The sequence below is a fragment of the Engystomops pustulosus genome, chromosome 6 (genome assembly GCF_040894005.1).
Source record: "Engystomops pustulosus chromosome 6, aEngPut4.maternal, whole genome shotgun sequence".
NCBI classification, from domain to species: Eukaryota; Metazoa; Chordata; class Amphibia; order Anura; family Leptodactylidae; genus Engystomops; species Engystomops pustulosus.
In genome coordinates this window covers 4,804,800-4,820,926 of record NC_092416.1, presented here as the reverse complement: position 1 = coordinate 4,820,926, position 16,127 = coordinate 4,804,800, and the positions used below count along the sequence as shown (strand labels likewise).

General features: G+C 52.5%; 1 protein-coding gene across 2 annotated transcripts; it reads right to left on the bottom strand.

The window, feature by feature from the left end:
• Positions 1-2,089: 2,089 nt before the first annotated feature.
• Positions 2,090-12,834, bottom strand: XRCC1 (X-ray repair cross complementing 1). 2 transcript variants are annotated; one of them, XM_072113803.1, is made up of 18 exons: positions 12,754-12,834; positions 12,216-12,311; positions 11,520-11,612; positions 10,898-11,005; positions 10,322-10,480; positions 10,152-10,226; positions 9,829-9,946; positions 8,510-8,616; positions 8,307-8,430; positions 7,927-8,155; positions 7,732-7,848; positions 5,356-5,452; positions 5,017-5,200; positions 4,586-4,643; positions 3,894-4,021; positions 3,381-3,471; positions 3,059-3,134; positions 2,090-2,912 (listed from the first exon to the last, which is right to left on the bottom strand). In XM_072113803.1, the coding sequence occupies exons 2-18, from the start codon at positions 12,264-12,266 to the stop codon at positions 2,799-2,801; spliced, it is 1,929 nt and encodes a 642-aa protein (XP_071969904.1). In that variant the 5' UTR covers positions 12,267-12,311; positions 12,754-12,834; the 3' UTR covers positions 2,090-2,798. The 2 variants fall into 2 exon arrangements, with proteins under 2 accessions (XP_071969904.1, XP_071969905.1); XM_072113804.1 differs by lacking the exon at positions 12,754-12,834 and adding an exon at positions 12,609-12,746.
• Positions 12,835-16,127: the final 3,293 nt, after the last annotated feature.

Below are 16,127 nucleotides of genomic sequence, written 5' to 3'. Positions count from 1 at the left end.
AAAAAATAAAACTTGAAGCCTGTTCTTCTGCCATTACTTTTTAGACTTCTGGTGGTTCATGTGACAGTCCTCATCATAGACTATAACCTTCCACCAAAATGCGGCTCTAGTTGCCTGACGTAGAGTCTGCCATTACTTATTAGGAGCCACCACAAACAATCGAGATAGAAGTGACCGAACGACGAGGCCTGAGGTATATTTCTCTACATGCGTTGTGGATGAAGGGCTCAGAGAGATCTGTGATTGTGGTGGTTGCATACATCTCCTAGGACTACTGTACTGCACATGGCATGTTACTGCAATGATTAACACAGAAAGTTCACGAGCGACCCCCCTATCCACACAAGGGGGCGCTCTCACACTCGTCTCCGAACCTCTGTCCTCAGGGTGAAAAGTGCAGTGTCTGTATGTATTTTGCAATAATCAAAAGGTTGTCGTCTTGTAGAGCCCCCTCTCCACCTGAACGTATCTGTTGTGCATATTTAACCATTTGTGATTTGTTCTTTCCTTTTCGAGAACCACCTTTGTCTTCCACGACAACCTAAGTTTTGATTGTGTAAAGTGGGGGAGAAAGCGGTCTCTTCCCATGACCCGACGTTACCTCACTTGTTAACTGCGCTTCTTGATCTGTTTGCAAGAACCAGCCTTCCTTCCGTAACCTTCCACACTGGGCCAAGCGGTTGGATCAGTAGACTATCAGCTCATTGTCATGGGGGGGGATAAGGATTATATTGTGAACATTCGGAATCTCCTCCTCGTCACTGACCCAAGCGTTCAGCTTCCAGTCCCGGGAGGTGTGTTCTATCTCAAGGATCCATAGATGGATTAGACCACCATGTTTTGTGTTGACTTTACCACCTCATAGGGGTTTATATCCTTCTGAGAGAACTGACAGTCCTCTACGACAAGTGGAGAGACTCCACATCCAGAGGTGGATGACGCTACCCATAAAGCTAGAGGTTGCACCATCCGTCGCACAACCAGCGAGTGGAGGCTTCCCAATGCCATTGGTTGGCAGAAGCAGATGGGAGAAGCGACGCAGCATCGGTCTACGTGGCCGAGGACAACACTTGCCAATGTTATGGACTATAGACCTTGTAAAAGTTGCGTCTTGCTCAAGCAACCTTCCAGAAGTAGTCTCTGCTGTAACACTTCACCCGGGCTCTTTTGTAACGAAGCCTCTTCTGTAGTCCGCTCCTGTTAGATTGATTCTCCATGTGGTATTACTAACAATGCATTAGCAAAAGAGAATAAAAAGAAAACTTTGGATAAGTCGATGGTTGACGAGACTCCGTTCCTTCAGCAGATGCTTGGACTTCATGTTGGCTAGGACACACCGGCCACGATTGGGGCGATCTGACTGCTGTAGCCTCTACCCGGCAGCTTAGTGCCCACGACGTCATGTACTAACCCAGAAGGTCTAGTGGTAAGTCACACGTCTGTAGACCACACCGACATCACGCGGGGGGGATTCTAGAAGCTCTTCGAGGACTCCGATGGTTTACGCTTAGGATAAGACGGGTAGGAGTGGGGTCCACTGTGTAGCAGCTGTAAGGGTGATGCCAGGAGTCCGACCCCACCCTGAAGTTAGAAGGTATGAAGTTAATCTCTGAAAGGGGTCATATCCTAAGTTGTATGAGGGTTTTAGAGAGTTCAATGTGTTTTGCAGCCTCTCTTGAGATTGCTGAACTCTCCGCACATCCATATCAGGTCGGTGGAAGGGTCGGACACTCCATTGGTGGATCTTGGCGCCATACGAACAGCTCCGCTCTCTGTGTAGTGGCCAGGTCAGGAAAGTGCAGCTCCAGTAATTATGGGAAGTGCTCTAGGCAGTTGTAGCATCTTTATTACTGAGCTGGAAGTCCAAAGTTTAGATCTGATGAAAGGTCACCATCAGTGGAACTCCTCTGCCTGTGTTAGAATTAGGGATGGAGGGGGCTCTGCTCCCCCCCCCCCCCCCCCCCCCCAGAATCACCCGTTTCCTCCTGTAATGGATGGAACATATCAGCCTCCATCTGCCCGTCCCCTGGCCCCTCCACACACATCACATAATAATCGTCATCAGAACTACAGAGTAACGAGCTCCGACCAACTTAAAAAATATTAGATTTACTACATTTTAGTCTTCGTACAAAGAAAACAGGAAGAAACGTCCTAGTTACAAACCTTACAGCAAAACGTCAGCGAGCGGCAGATCAGCACCGGCGTCACAGAGACGGACGTCTCCTTTATCTGCACCTCCGACAGTGTCCACAGCTCCTGCACAGGCTCATGTGTTTCCAAGGTAACAGACCACACACTGTGACCACTCCCACCCACAACTCTGTGTCATAACAAACACTATGCAAAGCAGGTTGTAGTCTGTAACTATGGCAACACATAAGTCTGCACCAAGGGGCTGTGCACATCCACTGGTTGTAGTAAAATTCTGAGTAGCTTTGTTCTGTTGTGTCTCGCTGGCGGAGGCTACTTACACACAGAGGTAGGTGCAGGAGCGATCCAAAGGAGGATGATCCAATAAAAGGAAAATCAGGCTCGTCCTCCAATTCTCTGATCCCCCGACCCTTCTGTATGAGGGAGTAACGCTGCCCGATGGGAGTTATAGTCCTTCCCTATAGTGTAATCTGTATAAGAATTGACCTACAAATAACAACGCACTGGTGTGAGTGCAGCCTCCTGGCATAGTAATGGGAAAGCTTTCACCCAGCTTTCCCACACCCTGACAGTCCAGAATCCTATGTGGTGCTGGTAATTCTCCTCCCAGTGTAATAATCACACGTCCTCGGGGGAGGGGTCGGCTACGCCAGCGGCACCACCACGTACGGCTGGTGGGGGATGCACTTCTGCCTCTCGTTGCAGTTGTAGATCCAGCGCGGACGGACAAAGGACAGACTGGCGTTATCATTGAGAGCCTGGCGGAGAGAGGAGGGCAAGATCAGGAGGGAGGGTGCACCAGCAGCGCGGACCCCCATCAGCATTGTGCAGCGCGGACCCCCATCAACATTGTGCCCGGACACAGTCACCCCAGCGTCACCAGCAGCGCACCCTCAGGCCTCACCTCCTCGAAGCTGTCATCCCAATCCTGGGCGGTGATGACGTACTGCACCTTCTCGTTCATGTATTCCTCCAGCTCCCTGTAGAGACAGGACACAGTATACAGCGGATACAGACACTTCTATCCAAACTCCTGTCATTACTGAGTAGTCAGACCCCTCCCCCACGTTATCTGGATAACTGGGTTCTGGAAGTTCCCCTCGATAACACAGCCCTGGTGTGCAGCAGGCCCAGCGCAGGAGTGACATGCAGCCCCTATTGCTGTGAGTACTGGGGGTCTGTCCCCCTGTGGGTGGGGGGGTGGATGGCATGGCCCGTGCACTCACCCGTTGAACGCTGTGATGTAGCGCTGCAGCAGACGCCGCTCCGCAGAAGGGAAATCGCCGTACAGGAAGAAATGCTTCCCAACAAAGAGATCTAGAAGGGACAAACACATCATTACACACAACGTATAGACCTATAGGCACACAGCCATGTATAGACAGGTGGGAGGAGCCATCCGGTCTGCCCCGCCCCCCTTCCCCAAGGGGTCAGGATTAAAAAACAGCGTTTTCCTTCAAAATCAGCGCCCCAGCAGTCCCTGGGTGGTATCTGGCAGTGCAAGAAATTATACAAGTCATCTGCAATACCGCACAGAAGCTGTGACCACGTGTGGCATCAGTCCCAGATGATCCGGCACAGAAATTCTGGTGATGTCCTGTAAGTCTTTGTACTGAAGCTCTGGTGAATGTGCGGGGGCTAGCCCATAGACAAGACCTGAAGGGGGAGACTTCTCCATTTGCAGTTATTGGACTTCCCCTTTAACAGAGCAGCAGCCATTGTCCACAGGCGTCACCCACCTGGAAGCTCGGGAATGGGCAGATCAACCTCCGGCTCTTCCTCCACATCCGTGTTCTCATCCGTTGACCCGGCGTAGGGATCTTCTCCGGGCGGCTCCTTCTTCAGCGACCGCTTCTGCTCCTCCATCCTGAAGAGGACAAGACCATGAAGCAAAGGAGGAGGAGATATATCCAGGGTGTGTATCTGTGTACAAGATCTCTGCTTCCTGCCATTGAACGGAAGCTGTCCGCTTACACAGCAGATCTGCACACATCACCTGATGTAAACATGAACGATCATATTCACTGACAGCAAGTACTTAAAGGGCATCTTCCACCAGGATGAAAGACGGTATGCAAATGAGCCTGAGGGGCTCCAGGCTCCATTAACACCTATGGAGCCCCTCAGACTCATTTGCATACAGTGTTTCATGCTGGTGGTAGATGTCCTTTAAGAATTACAGAATTACTTTAAGGGGTTTTGCAGGCTCTAAATATTCATTAAATATTCACAAAACAGGTGCAGGACTAACACCCAGCATCCAATGCATAGTAATGGAACAGGAAGCAGACAGCGCCATTTTCTGTGTAGTGGTCAAACCAGGATAGTGCAGACATCACAGCTGAGCTGCAGTGACTCGGTTTAGCCACTACATAGAGAATGGCGCTCTCTGACTACAACACTCAGGATTTGCAGATACTTGAGCACTCACTTTCTCAGCTCGTCCTCTGTGTCGCCCCCGGAGTCGTCGTCCTGACCGCGACCTCCACCTGTAAATGAGGATGAAGCCGCAGGGTTAGTACACGAGTAGGACGCTGCGGGAAAGAACTGCTGCAACTTCTCGCTGGTTCACATTGGGCGATCAATTCGAATTTACTATGTGGGCTCTAAACTATTAACACCCCTTTAACTTAAAGGGATTGTTCCCTAAGCCAATCACCTCTCTCACTCCTCCGCCGGCTGCTGCTCAGTTGACACCAGCATCGACATTCTGCAGCAGCCAATCATAGGCCTCTGAAAGCCTGCGACTTCTGCAATCCCGGACCCCACCACAGGGCGAGGGTGGCGCTCTCATGGGATTATTTTCGTATTAATGGAAAATGTAGCTTTAAAGGACACAGAAGAGTCAGCAGCAGCTCTCACCTCCGTCCTCCTCGTCTGTGGACCCCCCATATTCATCCTCCTCTTGCAGGGGTTTCCCTCTTTGCCCGATGCCGGGTTTTTCTTCCTCTTCCTCGCTCTCTTCTTTCACTGCAGTTTTTGTGGGTTTGGCCTTTGCAGGACCGGGTGACTGGTTCTTGTGGTTGGTCCGTCCAGGGTCCGGATTCTAGAACAAAGATGTGAGAAAAGGTTAAGAAAACCACAGAACTACAGCGCCCATCATCTCCCAGTACTCCCCTACGCTCGGCCAAACATGAAGACTTCCAGGGGAGCGGCCAACCCCGATCCATGACCCCAGCGAGGTGATATCAGGACCATTACCGCTCTGTGTGCAGGGGCCTTGTGTCGCGGTGGAGACTCTTCCTCGCTGTCGTCATCCTCCTCCTCGCTGCTGCTGTCGCCTCCGTCCATCAAATACCTGAAACAGACATAATGGATCAAGACTAAAACCACTGAGATCTCTGCAGCTTCCCCATGGATGGTCTTCAGTAAAATGTCCAGGACTCAGTCTCCAGAAGCCACAGAGGAAGGACAGAAACATGGCAGCACCAGGATTCTGCTCCTCAATCTGTCTCTCATAGACTTCTATGGAGAGCTGTAATCTGACAGAAGGGCAGTAACATAGCAGCACCATGTATCTACCTCTCCCTCTGTCCCCCAGAGACTTCTATGGAGAGCTGTAATCTGACAGAAGGGCAGTAACATAGCACCATGTATCTACCTCTCCCTCTGTCCCCCAGAGACTTCTATGGAGAGCTGTAATCTGACAGAAGGGCAGTAACATAGCACCATGCATCTTCCCTCTCCCTCTGTCCCTCATAGACATCTATGGAGAGCTGTAATCTGACAGAAGGGCAGAAACATAGCAGCACCATGTATCTACCTCTCCCTCTGTCCCCCAGAGACTTCTATGGAGAGCTGTAATCTGACAGAAGGGCAGTAACATAGCACCATGCATCTTCCCTCTCCCTCTGTCCCTCATAGACATCTATGGAGAGCTGTAATCTGACAGAAGGGCAGTAACATAGCACCATGTAGCCACCTCTCCCTCTGTCCCTCATAGACATCTATGGAGAGCTGTAATCTGACAGAAGGGCAGTAACATGGCAGCACCATGTATCTACCTCTCCCTCTGTCCCTCATAGACATCTATGGAGAGCTGTAATCTGACAGAAGGGCAGTAACATAGCAGCACCATGTATCTACCTCTCCCTCTGTCCCCCATAGACTTCTATGGAGAGCTGTAATCTGACAGAAGGGCAGTAACATAGCACCATGTATCCATCTCTCCCTCGGTCCCCCATAGACATCTATGGAGAGCTGTAATCTGACAGAAGGGCAGTAACATAGCAGCACCATGTATCTTCCCTCTCCCTCTGTCCCTCATAGACATCTATGGAGAGCTGTAATCTGACAGAAGGGCAGTAACATAGCAGCACCATGTATCCACCTCTACCTCTGCCCCCTATAGACATCTATGGAGAGCTGTAATCTGACAGAAGGGCAGTAACATGGCAGCACCATGTATCCACCTCTCCCTCTGTCCCCCAGTGACTTCTATGGAGAGCTGTAATCTGACAGAAGGGCAGAAACATAGCAGCACCATGTATCTACCTCTCCCTCTGTCCCCCATAGACATGCTGCAGAGCTGTAATCTGACAGAAGGGCAGTAACATAGCAGCACCATGTATCTACCTCTCCCTCTGTCCCCCATAGACTTCTATGGAGAGCTGTAATCTGACAGAAGGGCAGTAACATAGCAGCACCATGTATCTACCTCTCCCTCTGTCCCCCATAGACATCTATGGAGAGCTGTAATCTGACAGAAGGGCAGTAACATAGCACCACGTATCTACCTCTCCCTCTGTCCCCCATAGACATCTATGGAGAGCTGTAATCTGACAGAAGGGCAGTAACATAGCACCACGTATCTACCTCTCCCTCTGTCCCCCATAGACATCTATGGAGAGCTGTAATCTGACAGAAGGGCAGTAACATAGCAGCACCATGTATCTACCTCTCCCTCTGTCCCCCATAGACATCTATGGAGAGCTGTAATCTGACAGAAGGGCAGTAACATAGCAGCACCATGTATCTACCTCTCCCTCTGTCCCCCATAGACTTCTATGGAGAGCTGTAATCTGACAGAAGGGCAGTAACATAGCACCACGTATCTACCTCTCCCTCTGTCCCCCATAGACATCTATGGAGAGCTGTAATCTGACAGAAGGGCAGTAACATAGCAGCACCATGTATCTACCTCTCCCTCTGTCCCCCATAGACATCTATGGAGAGCTGTAATCTGACAGAAGGGCAGTAACATAGCAGCACCATGTATCTACCTCTCCCTCTGTCCCCCAGAGACATCTATGGAGAGCTGTAATCTGACAGAAGGGCAGTAACATAGCAGCACCATGTATCTACCTCTCCCTCTGTCCCCCATAGACATCTATGGAGAGCTGTAATCTGACAGAAGGGCAGTAACATAGCAGCACCATGTATCTACCTCTCCCTCTGTCCCCCATAGACATCTATGGAGAGCTGTAATCTGACAGAAGGGCAGTAACATAGCAGCACCATGTATCTACCTCTCCCTCTGTCCCCCCCATAGACTTCTATGGAGAGCTGTAATCTGACATGAAGTCTTACATTCTCCTGCTCTATTGGATCACACAGAGCCCAGAGCTGGGGACTTACTTTTTGTGGGGCAGTCTCTGCTTCTTGCGGTAACAGTCCAGGACCCACTCCTTGCGGACGATGGTTCCTCCCGCAGCTTTCACCTGACTATATTTCGGGGTGTTGGCAAACGCACATCTAAAAAACACACAGTGACACGAGGCTTCAGCGAGAGGAGATAAGAGGGTGGGGTGTAGGAGAGAGGGGGGCACCTACATGAGGTGGGTGCTGTCCGGGGTCCAGTCCGGTCTGTACTTGGCCCCCATCTCCAGCGCTTTATCCCGGAGGTCGGATCGGAATGGATTCTGGAATCCGCTCAGTACAAACACGGTGCCCTGCAGGACGCGGCTCAGCTCCATGGGCTGGGGGCTGGGGGCCGGCTTCTTGTGAGCCGGCTTCTCCGGGGGAGGGGTCTTCTTTACTGGGGGGGTAGGTTGTGACTCCGCTGAAACATCAAAACTGCAAGGTTAACCCCTTAAAGACTGAAAACAGACTTTTACACTAAAGCCATTGACCATTATACTATATGGCAGAAACAGCGCCCCCCCTGTCCATAGGTTGCGTCTGGTAATGCAGCGCCACAGTCAGGACGTTACCTTTGATCTTTTTGGGTGGGGGCTGCGAGTTGCTCTCTTTGGAGTGGGATGGGGACGGCTTGGTGGGTGGGGGACCGGAAGGATCTTTTTTGAACTCAAACTTTCGTTTTCCAGAAGTCGGATCCTAGAGGAGACAGAGATCCCGGGATCTGTCAGGCTGCAGGACACGGGGCCTGGATCACATATATAAGACGTGGCCTCACCTTTGTGGCGCTGCTGCTCGGGGGCGTCTTGGTGGGCGGCTTCTCAGTGCTGGGGTCCGCAGAGCCGCTCCCCTGTAATGCCACCGCTGCATAGCTGGTCTGCGCAGCTACGGGGGGACAAGAGGGACAAGATCAGAGCCAGGTCACTGCCCACAAACACTGAACGCTTACCATATCCTCTGTATATACAGTATATCCTGTATTGTCTGGTCTGGGGGTCTGTATTATTCTGTATTGTCTGGTCTGGGGGTCTGTATTATTCTGTATTGTCTGGTCTGGGGGTCTGTATTATTCTGTATTGTCTGGTCTGGGGGTCTGTATTATTCTGTATTGTCTGGTCTGGGGGTCTGTATTATTCTGTATTGTCTGGTCTGGGGGTCTGTATTATTCTGTATTGTCTGGTCTGGGGGTCTGTATTATTATGTATTGTCTGGTCTGGGGTCTGTATTATTATGTATTGTCTGGTCTGGGGTCTGTATTATTATGTATTGTCTGGTCTGGGGGTCTGTATTATTATGTATTGTCTGGTCTGGGGGTCTGTATTATTCTGTATTGTCTGGTCTGGGGGTCTGTATTATTATGTATTGTCTGGTCCGGGGTCTGTATTATTATGTATTGTCTGGTCTGGGGGGGTCTGTATTATTCTGTATTGTCTGGTCTGGGGGTCTGTATTATTCTGTATTGTCTGGTCTGGGGGTCTGTATTATTCTGTATTGTCTGGTCCGGGGTCTGTATTATTCTGTATTGTCTGGTCTGGGGTCTGTATTATTCTGTATTGTCTGGTCTGGGGTCTGTATTATTCTGTATTGTCTGGTCTGGGGGGTCTGTATTATTCTGTATTGTCTGGTCTGGGGGTCTGTATTATTATGTATTGTCTGGTCTGGGGGTCTGTATTATTATGTATTGCCTGGTCTGGGGGTCTGTATTATTCTGTATTGTCTGGTCTGGGGGGGTCTGTATTATTCTGTATTGTCTGGTCTGGGGTCTGTATTATTATGTATTGTCTGGTCTGGGGGTCTGTATTATTATGTATTGTCCGGTCTGGGGGGGTCTGTATTATTCTGTATTGTCTGGTCTGGAGCCTGTATTATTCTGTATTGTCTGGTCTGGGGGTCTGTATTATTCTGTATTGTCTGGTCTGGGGTCTGTATTATTATGTATTGTCTGGTCTGGGGGTCTGTATTATTCTGTATTGTCTGGTCTGGGGTCTGTATTATTATGTATTGTCTGGGGGTCTGTATTATTATGTATTGTCTGGTCTGGGGTGTTGGCAGGTAACCCCTCTAGTAGTGCACATGACATACCTCAGTGTCACTTACCTTTTGTAGGAGTCACTTCAGTTTTGTTCGTACGATTGAAAAAAAGGCTTCCAGGCCGCATGGAGGGGGATGGGCTTTCCTCCTCCTTCACCTTAAACTGCCCCAGCTTGGTGAGCTTCTGCGGGGACAAGAGAAGGAAAGCTCAATGAGGCAGAAAGTGGCGCCCCCTCCAGGACAGGAGATTTCTCCATGTATTCGCCCGTACATCACGCACAGTACATACAATCAGATATCTCCCCTCCCAGCAATGCAGCCGCACTCGCTCCATCACAGGAGGCTCAGCAGTCACTCAGGTCTGAAGTGTAAAGCAAGAAGATACTGACCGGGGAGGATGGCGGAGGCTCGTCCTTGTCCGGAGGAGAATGGAGACGTATGAATGAGAGGCCGTACGCCAGGTTCTAGGGGAGGAGGGACAAGGACCTTGTAAGTTACTTTATGTTCATTAAAAGCAGCGTTAGGACTGCGCCGCCTCTACACTGTGCGCGCGGCTCACCTTGGTGTATGGCTGTGTGCAGACAATCTTCACCCGGTCCCACTTCTTCTCGGCTGCTGCCTTCACCAGCTTGTCCGGCCCGAACATCCGCGTGCGATTCAGGTTACTGCCGCTCTTGCTCTCGCTGGGTGACATAAAGGACGACATTCCCAGGAGAACCTGATGATGACATCACACATATCATTGTACTGAGACCCCCAGGTCCTAGGACATTGTTCTATATGGCAGTTCTGGAGGCCCCAGCGACTATGGGCACTAATTCTGGACGGTCTTCAGGCTGACTGCTCATCCAGTCTGGGAAATCAGATCCTTTAACCTGTTATGTACCCCAGGAGACAGGGTGCCCCCTCCCTCTCCATGTATCTACTGTGGTACATAACGGGTTAAAGGGTCTGGATCTGATCTCCTGGACTGTACGAGCAGACGGCCTGAAGACCGTGCAGCATTAGTGACCGCTGTATTGGGTGCACTGCAGGAGAACCAGACCAGTAACATCGCATCTATCAGCTGTTCAGAGAGACAAATAGAAGCTGCACTGATACACTGTAACAAACAATGAAGCGGATTGGTCCTCACCTCATATTCCTGCTCGCTGACTGCGGTGGAGCGTCCGACCAGAACCTCCACAAAGGCAGAGCCTTCATTTCCGATGTCGATGCTGTGGATCTGCTCCTCCTTCTCCAGCTTCAGGGAGAGACAAGGAAAACAAGTGGTGAGACTGGAGCGACCAATCCAGGTGTCAGATCCTCCGACTACTACAGGTTGTCAGGAAGTTACAAGAGACCCTCCCCCCATTATTACATGTTCATCAGTCACCATCAGACCCTGCGCCCCCTACCTGGAGGATGATGGGGATCTGCCTCCCCCACCCTGTGCCCCGTACCTGGAGGATGACGGAGATCTGCCTCCCCCACCCTGTGCCCTGTACCTGGAGGATGACGGAGATCTGCCTCCCCCACCCTGTGCCCCGTACCTGGAGGATGACGGAGATCTGCCTCCCCCACCCTGTGCCCCGTACCTGGAGGATGACGGAGATCTGCCTCCCCCACCCTGTGCCCTGTACCTGGAGGATGACGGAGATCTGCCTCCCCCACCCTGTGCCCCGTACCTGGAGGATGACGGAGATCTGCCTCCCCCACCCTGTGCCCTGTACCTGGAGGATGACGGAGATCTGCCTCCCCCACCCTGTGCCCCGTACCTGGAGGATGACGGAGATCTGCTTCTCCCCTGCTTGCTTGGCTTTCCACTTCCGGTAGGTGTCCGGCTTCAGGAGGTTCTCTGCTGTGTGCGTCTATAGGAACCAGAACACTCAGTAAGAGATCAGTAAGAGCTGGGGACATCATAGGTCAGCCTCAGGACCCGGGCCCCCGCAGGGCTGACAGGACCCGGACACCACCACCCCCCTCCCGCAGGGCTGACAGGACCCGGACACCACCACCCCCTCCCGCAGGGCTTACAGGACCCGGACACCACCCCCCCTCCCGCAGGGCTGACAGGACCCGGACACCACCCCCCCCCCCCCCTCCCGCAGGGCTGACAGGACCCGGACACCACCCCCCCCCCCTCCCGCAGGGCTGACAGGACCCGGACACCACCACCCCCTCCCGCAGGGCTGACAGGACCCGGACACCACCACCCCCTCCCGCAGGGCTGACAGGACCCGGGGACAACCCCTTCTGCAGGGCTGACAGGACCCGGACCCCGCGCCCCCTCCCCCCTCCCGCAGGGCTGACAGGACCCGGACACCCCCTCCAGCAGGGCTGACAGGACCCAGACCCCCCCCCCCCTCCGGCAGGGCTGACAGGACCCAGACCCCCCCCCCTCCGGCAGGGCTGACAGGACCCAGACACCCCCTCCGGCAGGGCTGACTGGACCCCCTAGCGGCGGTGCTCACCGTGTCGGCGCTGCTGCAGGACACCACGTGCTTCAGTCTGATCTCCGGCATCTTCCTCCTCTCGCTGTCTCCGGGGGGCGCTCCCGATCACCTGCACTACAAGTCACAGAGCGCCGGGGGTCACTAGGCTGTTGGTCTTGTTTACATTCATAAAATTCATTCAAACCATAATACGTGTGTACACAGACATGAGCCTATGCGGAGACCCAACTTTCCCAGTCTCCTGAACGGCTGCTCCTATAACGCAGCGACATGAGCTCCCGTCTCACCCTGATGTCACTGAATGGGGGGATAATGGGACGAGCGGTGACCCCAATATCTGCCGCACACCCGGAAATCACAACATATGAGAGAAGAGGCGAGTAGTAACACACTGATACACTGTGACGGCACCTGCGCTGTATGAGGCTGTGCTGGGGTCCAGGGCTCACACTATGGGGCTTCTAGTGATAACGAGGGATCCCCGCCACACACACAGGCAGGAGGAGACAAAATAACGCACAATACACACAGAGCACAACACATGCGATTCTCATACCTCGACCAAACCTCCCGCCCCGGAAGTGATCCCCTTCCAGCTGTACAAAACGTACCGGAAGTTGACCGCGGCCATTTTTTTTCCTATAAAGTGCCGGAAGTCTGTTAGAAGCCATCATTGTACTCCCGGAAGCGGCGGGTGACAGGGCGGGAGTTGCGGCCATGTTTGTACACCTTAATGGTTTGTAGCTTTCTGTGACATAGAATCGTGTTAAATCTGCTCATGTCCTTGTAAAGGGATAAAAGTAGGATGGGAGAGTCACAGGAGACATAATAACAGAGCCAGGCACACGACCCATGCTCCTAAACAAGTGGAGACAAGCATGGGACCCCATTACAGGACCCCATTACAGAACCTCACACAGGACCCCCATTACAGAACCTCACACAGGACCCCCATTACAGAACCTCACACAGGACCCCCATTACAGAACCTCGCACAGGACCCCCATTACAGAACCTCACACAGGACCCCCATTACAGAACCTCACACAGGACCCCCATTACAGAACCTCGCACAGGACCCCCATTACAGAACCTCGCACAGGACCCCCATTACAGAACCTCACACAGGACCCCAATTACAGAACCTCACACAGGACCCCCATTACAGAACCTCACACAGGACCCCCATTACAGAACCTCACACAGGACCCCCATTACAGAACCTCGCACAGGACCCCCATTACAGAACCACACACAGGACCCCCATTACAGAACCACACACAGGACCCCCATTACAGGACCTCGCACAGGACCCCCATTACAGAACCTCGCACAGGACCCCCATTACAGAACCTCGCACAGGACCCCCATTACAGAACCTCGCACAGGACCCCCATTACAGAACCTCACACAGGACCCCCATTACAGAACCTCACACAGGACCCCCATTAGAGAACCTCACACAGGACCCCCATTAGAGAACCTCACACAGGACCCTCATTACAGAACCTCACACAGGACCCCCATTACAGAACCTCACACAGGACCCTCATTACAGAACCACACACACAGGACCCCCATTACAGAACCACACACACAGGACCCCCATTACAGAACCTCACACAGGACCCCCATTACAGAACCTCACACAGGACCCTCATTACAGAACCACACACAGGACCCCCATTACAGAACCACACACACAGGACCCTCATTACAGAACCACACACAGGACCCCCATTACAGAACCACACACAGGACCCCCATTACAGAACCACACACAGGACCCCCATTACAGAACCACACACAGGACCCCCATTACAGAACCACACACAGGACCCCCATTACAGAACCTCACACAGGACCCTCATTACAGAACCACACACAGGACCCCCATTACAGAACCACACACACAGGACCCTCATTACAGAACCACACACAGGACCCCCATTACAGAACCACACACAGGACCCCCATTACAGAACCACACACAGGACCCCCATTACAGAACCACACACAGGACCCCCATTACAGAACCTCACACAGGACCCCCATTACAGGACCTCACACAGGACCCCCATTACAGAACCACACACAGGACCCCCATTACAGAACCTTACACAGGACCCCCATTACAGAACCTCACACAGGACCCCCATTACAGAACCACACACAGGACCCCCATTACAGGACCTCACACAGGACCCCCATTACAGAACCACACACAGGACCCCCATTACAGAACCTCACACAGGACCCCCATTACAGAACCACACACAGGACCCCCATTACAGGACCTCGCACAGGACCCTCATTACAGAACGACACACAGGACCCTCATTACAGAACCTCACACAGGACCCCCATTACAGAACCTCACACAGGACCCTCATTACAGAACCTCACACAGGACCCCCATTACAGAACCACACACACAGGACCCCCATTACAGAACCACACACAGGACCCCCATTACAGAACCTCACACAGGACCCTCATTACAGAACGACACACAGGACCCCCATTACAGCACCTCACACAGGACCCCCATTACAGAACCTCACACAGGACCCCCATTACAGAACCTCACACAGGACCCCCATTACAGAACCACACACAGGACTCCCATTACAGAACCTCACACAGGACCCCCATTATAGGACCTCACACAGGACCCCCATTATAGGACCTCACACAGGACCCCCATTACAGGACCTCACACAGGACCCCCATTACAGAACCTCACACAGGACCCCCATTACAGAACCACACACAGGACCCCCATTACAGAACCTCACACAGGACCCTCATTACAGAACCTCACACAGGACCCCCATTACAGAACGACACACAGGACCCTCATTACAGAACCACACACACAGGACCCCCATTACAGAACCACACACACGGGACCCCCATTACAGAACCACACACACACGGGACCCCCATTACAGAACCACACACACGGGACCCCCATTACAGAACCTCACACAGGACCCCCATTACAGAACCTCACACAGGACCCTCATTACAGAACCTCACACAGGACCCCCATTACAGGACCTCACACAGGACCCCCATTACAGAACCTCACACAGGACCCCCATTACAGAACCACACACAGGACCCCCATTACAGAACCTCACACAGGACCCCCATTACAGAACCACACACAGGACCCCCATTACAGAACCTCGCACAGGACCCCCATTACAGAACCTCACACGGGACCCCCATTACAGAACCTCACACAGGACCCCATTACAGGGGGTAACACTGCATAGGTGTATATAGGTGACAGGGTCACATCTGTGCTGTACTGCAGTAACCCTGAGGAGAGGCTGCAGCCTGAGATTCTGGGGGTCATTTACTTACCTGGTCCAGTCGCGATCCAGCTGCGCGTTCTCCGACGCTGATTCGGGTCTTCCGGGATACACTAAGGTCGTGCGCCTGATGTCCACCAGGTGTCGCTGCTGCGCTGAGGTCCGCTGGAGTTCACCAGTCTATCCTTGGTGCAGGTAAGTGCGTGTCAAGCGACACTTTTTTTTTTTTTTTTTAATTCCTCGGTTTTTCCGAATGCATCGGGTTCTCCGACGGCCACGCCCCTTATTTACGTTGCATGCAACCCGGCACCGATGCGCCACAATCAGATCCCGTGCGCCAAAATCCCGTCGGAATTCGGCGCAAAACGGAAATCGGCGGGATACCCGATTGAATCGCGTGATTCGGGCCCTTAGTAAATGACCCCCTCTGTGTCCTGATTGGCTGGGTTGCTACTGCATGTGTGGAGAGCTCAGAATTATGGGAAGTGAGGGAAGCAGCTCTGGCCTCAGCTGATGTCACACCCAGGAAGTGCCCGCCCACTTCAGGAGAAGCTGGAGATGATTTTATAAGTAGGGTTGATAGATAAACCAGGAAGGATCTCAGGAC

Excerpts from the sequence above, each read along its gene's own strand:
- XRCC1 (XM_072113803.1), bottom strand. The coding sequence starts at position 12,266 with ATGCCGGAGATCAGACTGAAGCACGTGGTGTCCTGCAGCAGCGCCGAC. Across the intron at positions 5,453-7,731 it reads CAGAGACTGCCCCACAAAAA|GTATTTGATGGACGGAGGCG; the intron begins GTAAGTCCCCAG and ends TGTCTGTTTCAG. Across the intron at positions 2,913-3,058 it reads GGGATGACAGCTTCGAGGAG|GCTCTCAATGATAACGCCAG; the intron begins GTGAGGCCTGAG and ends TCTCTCCGCCAG.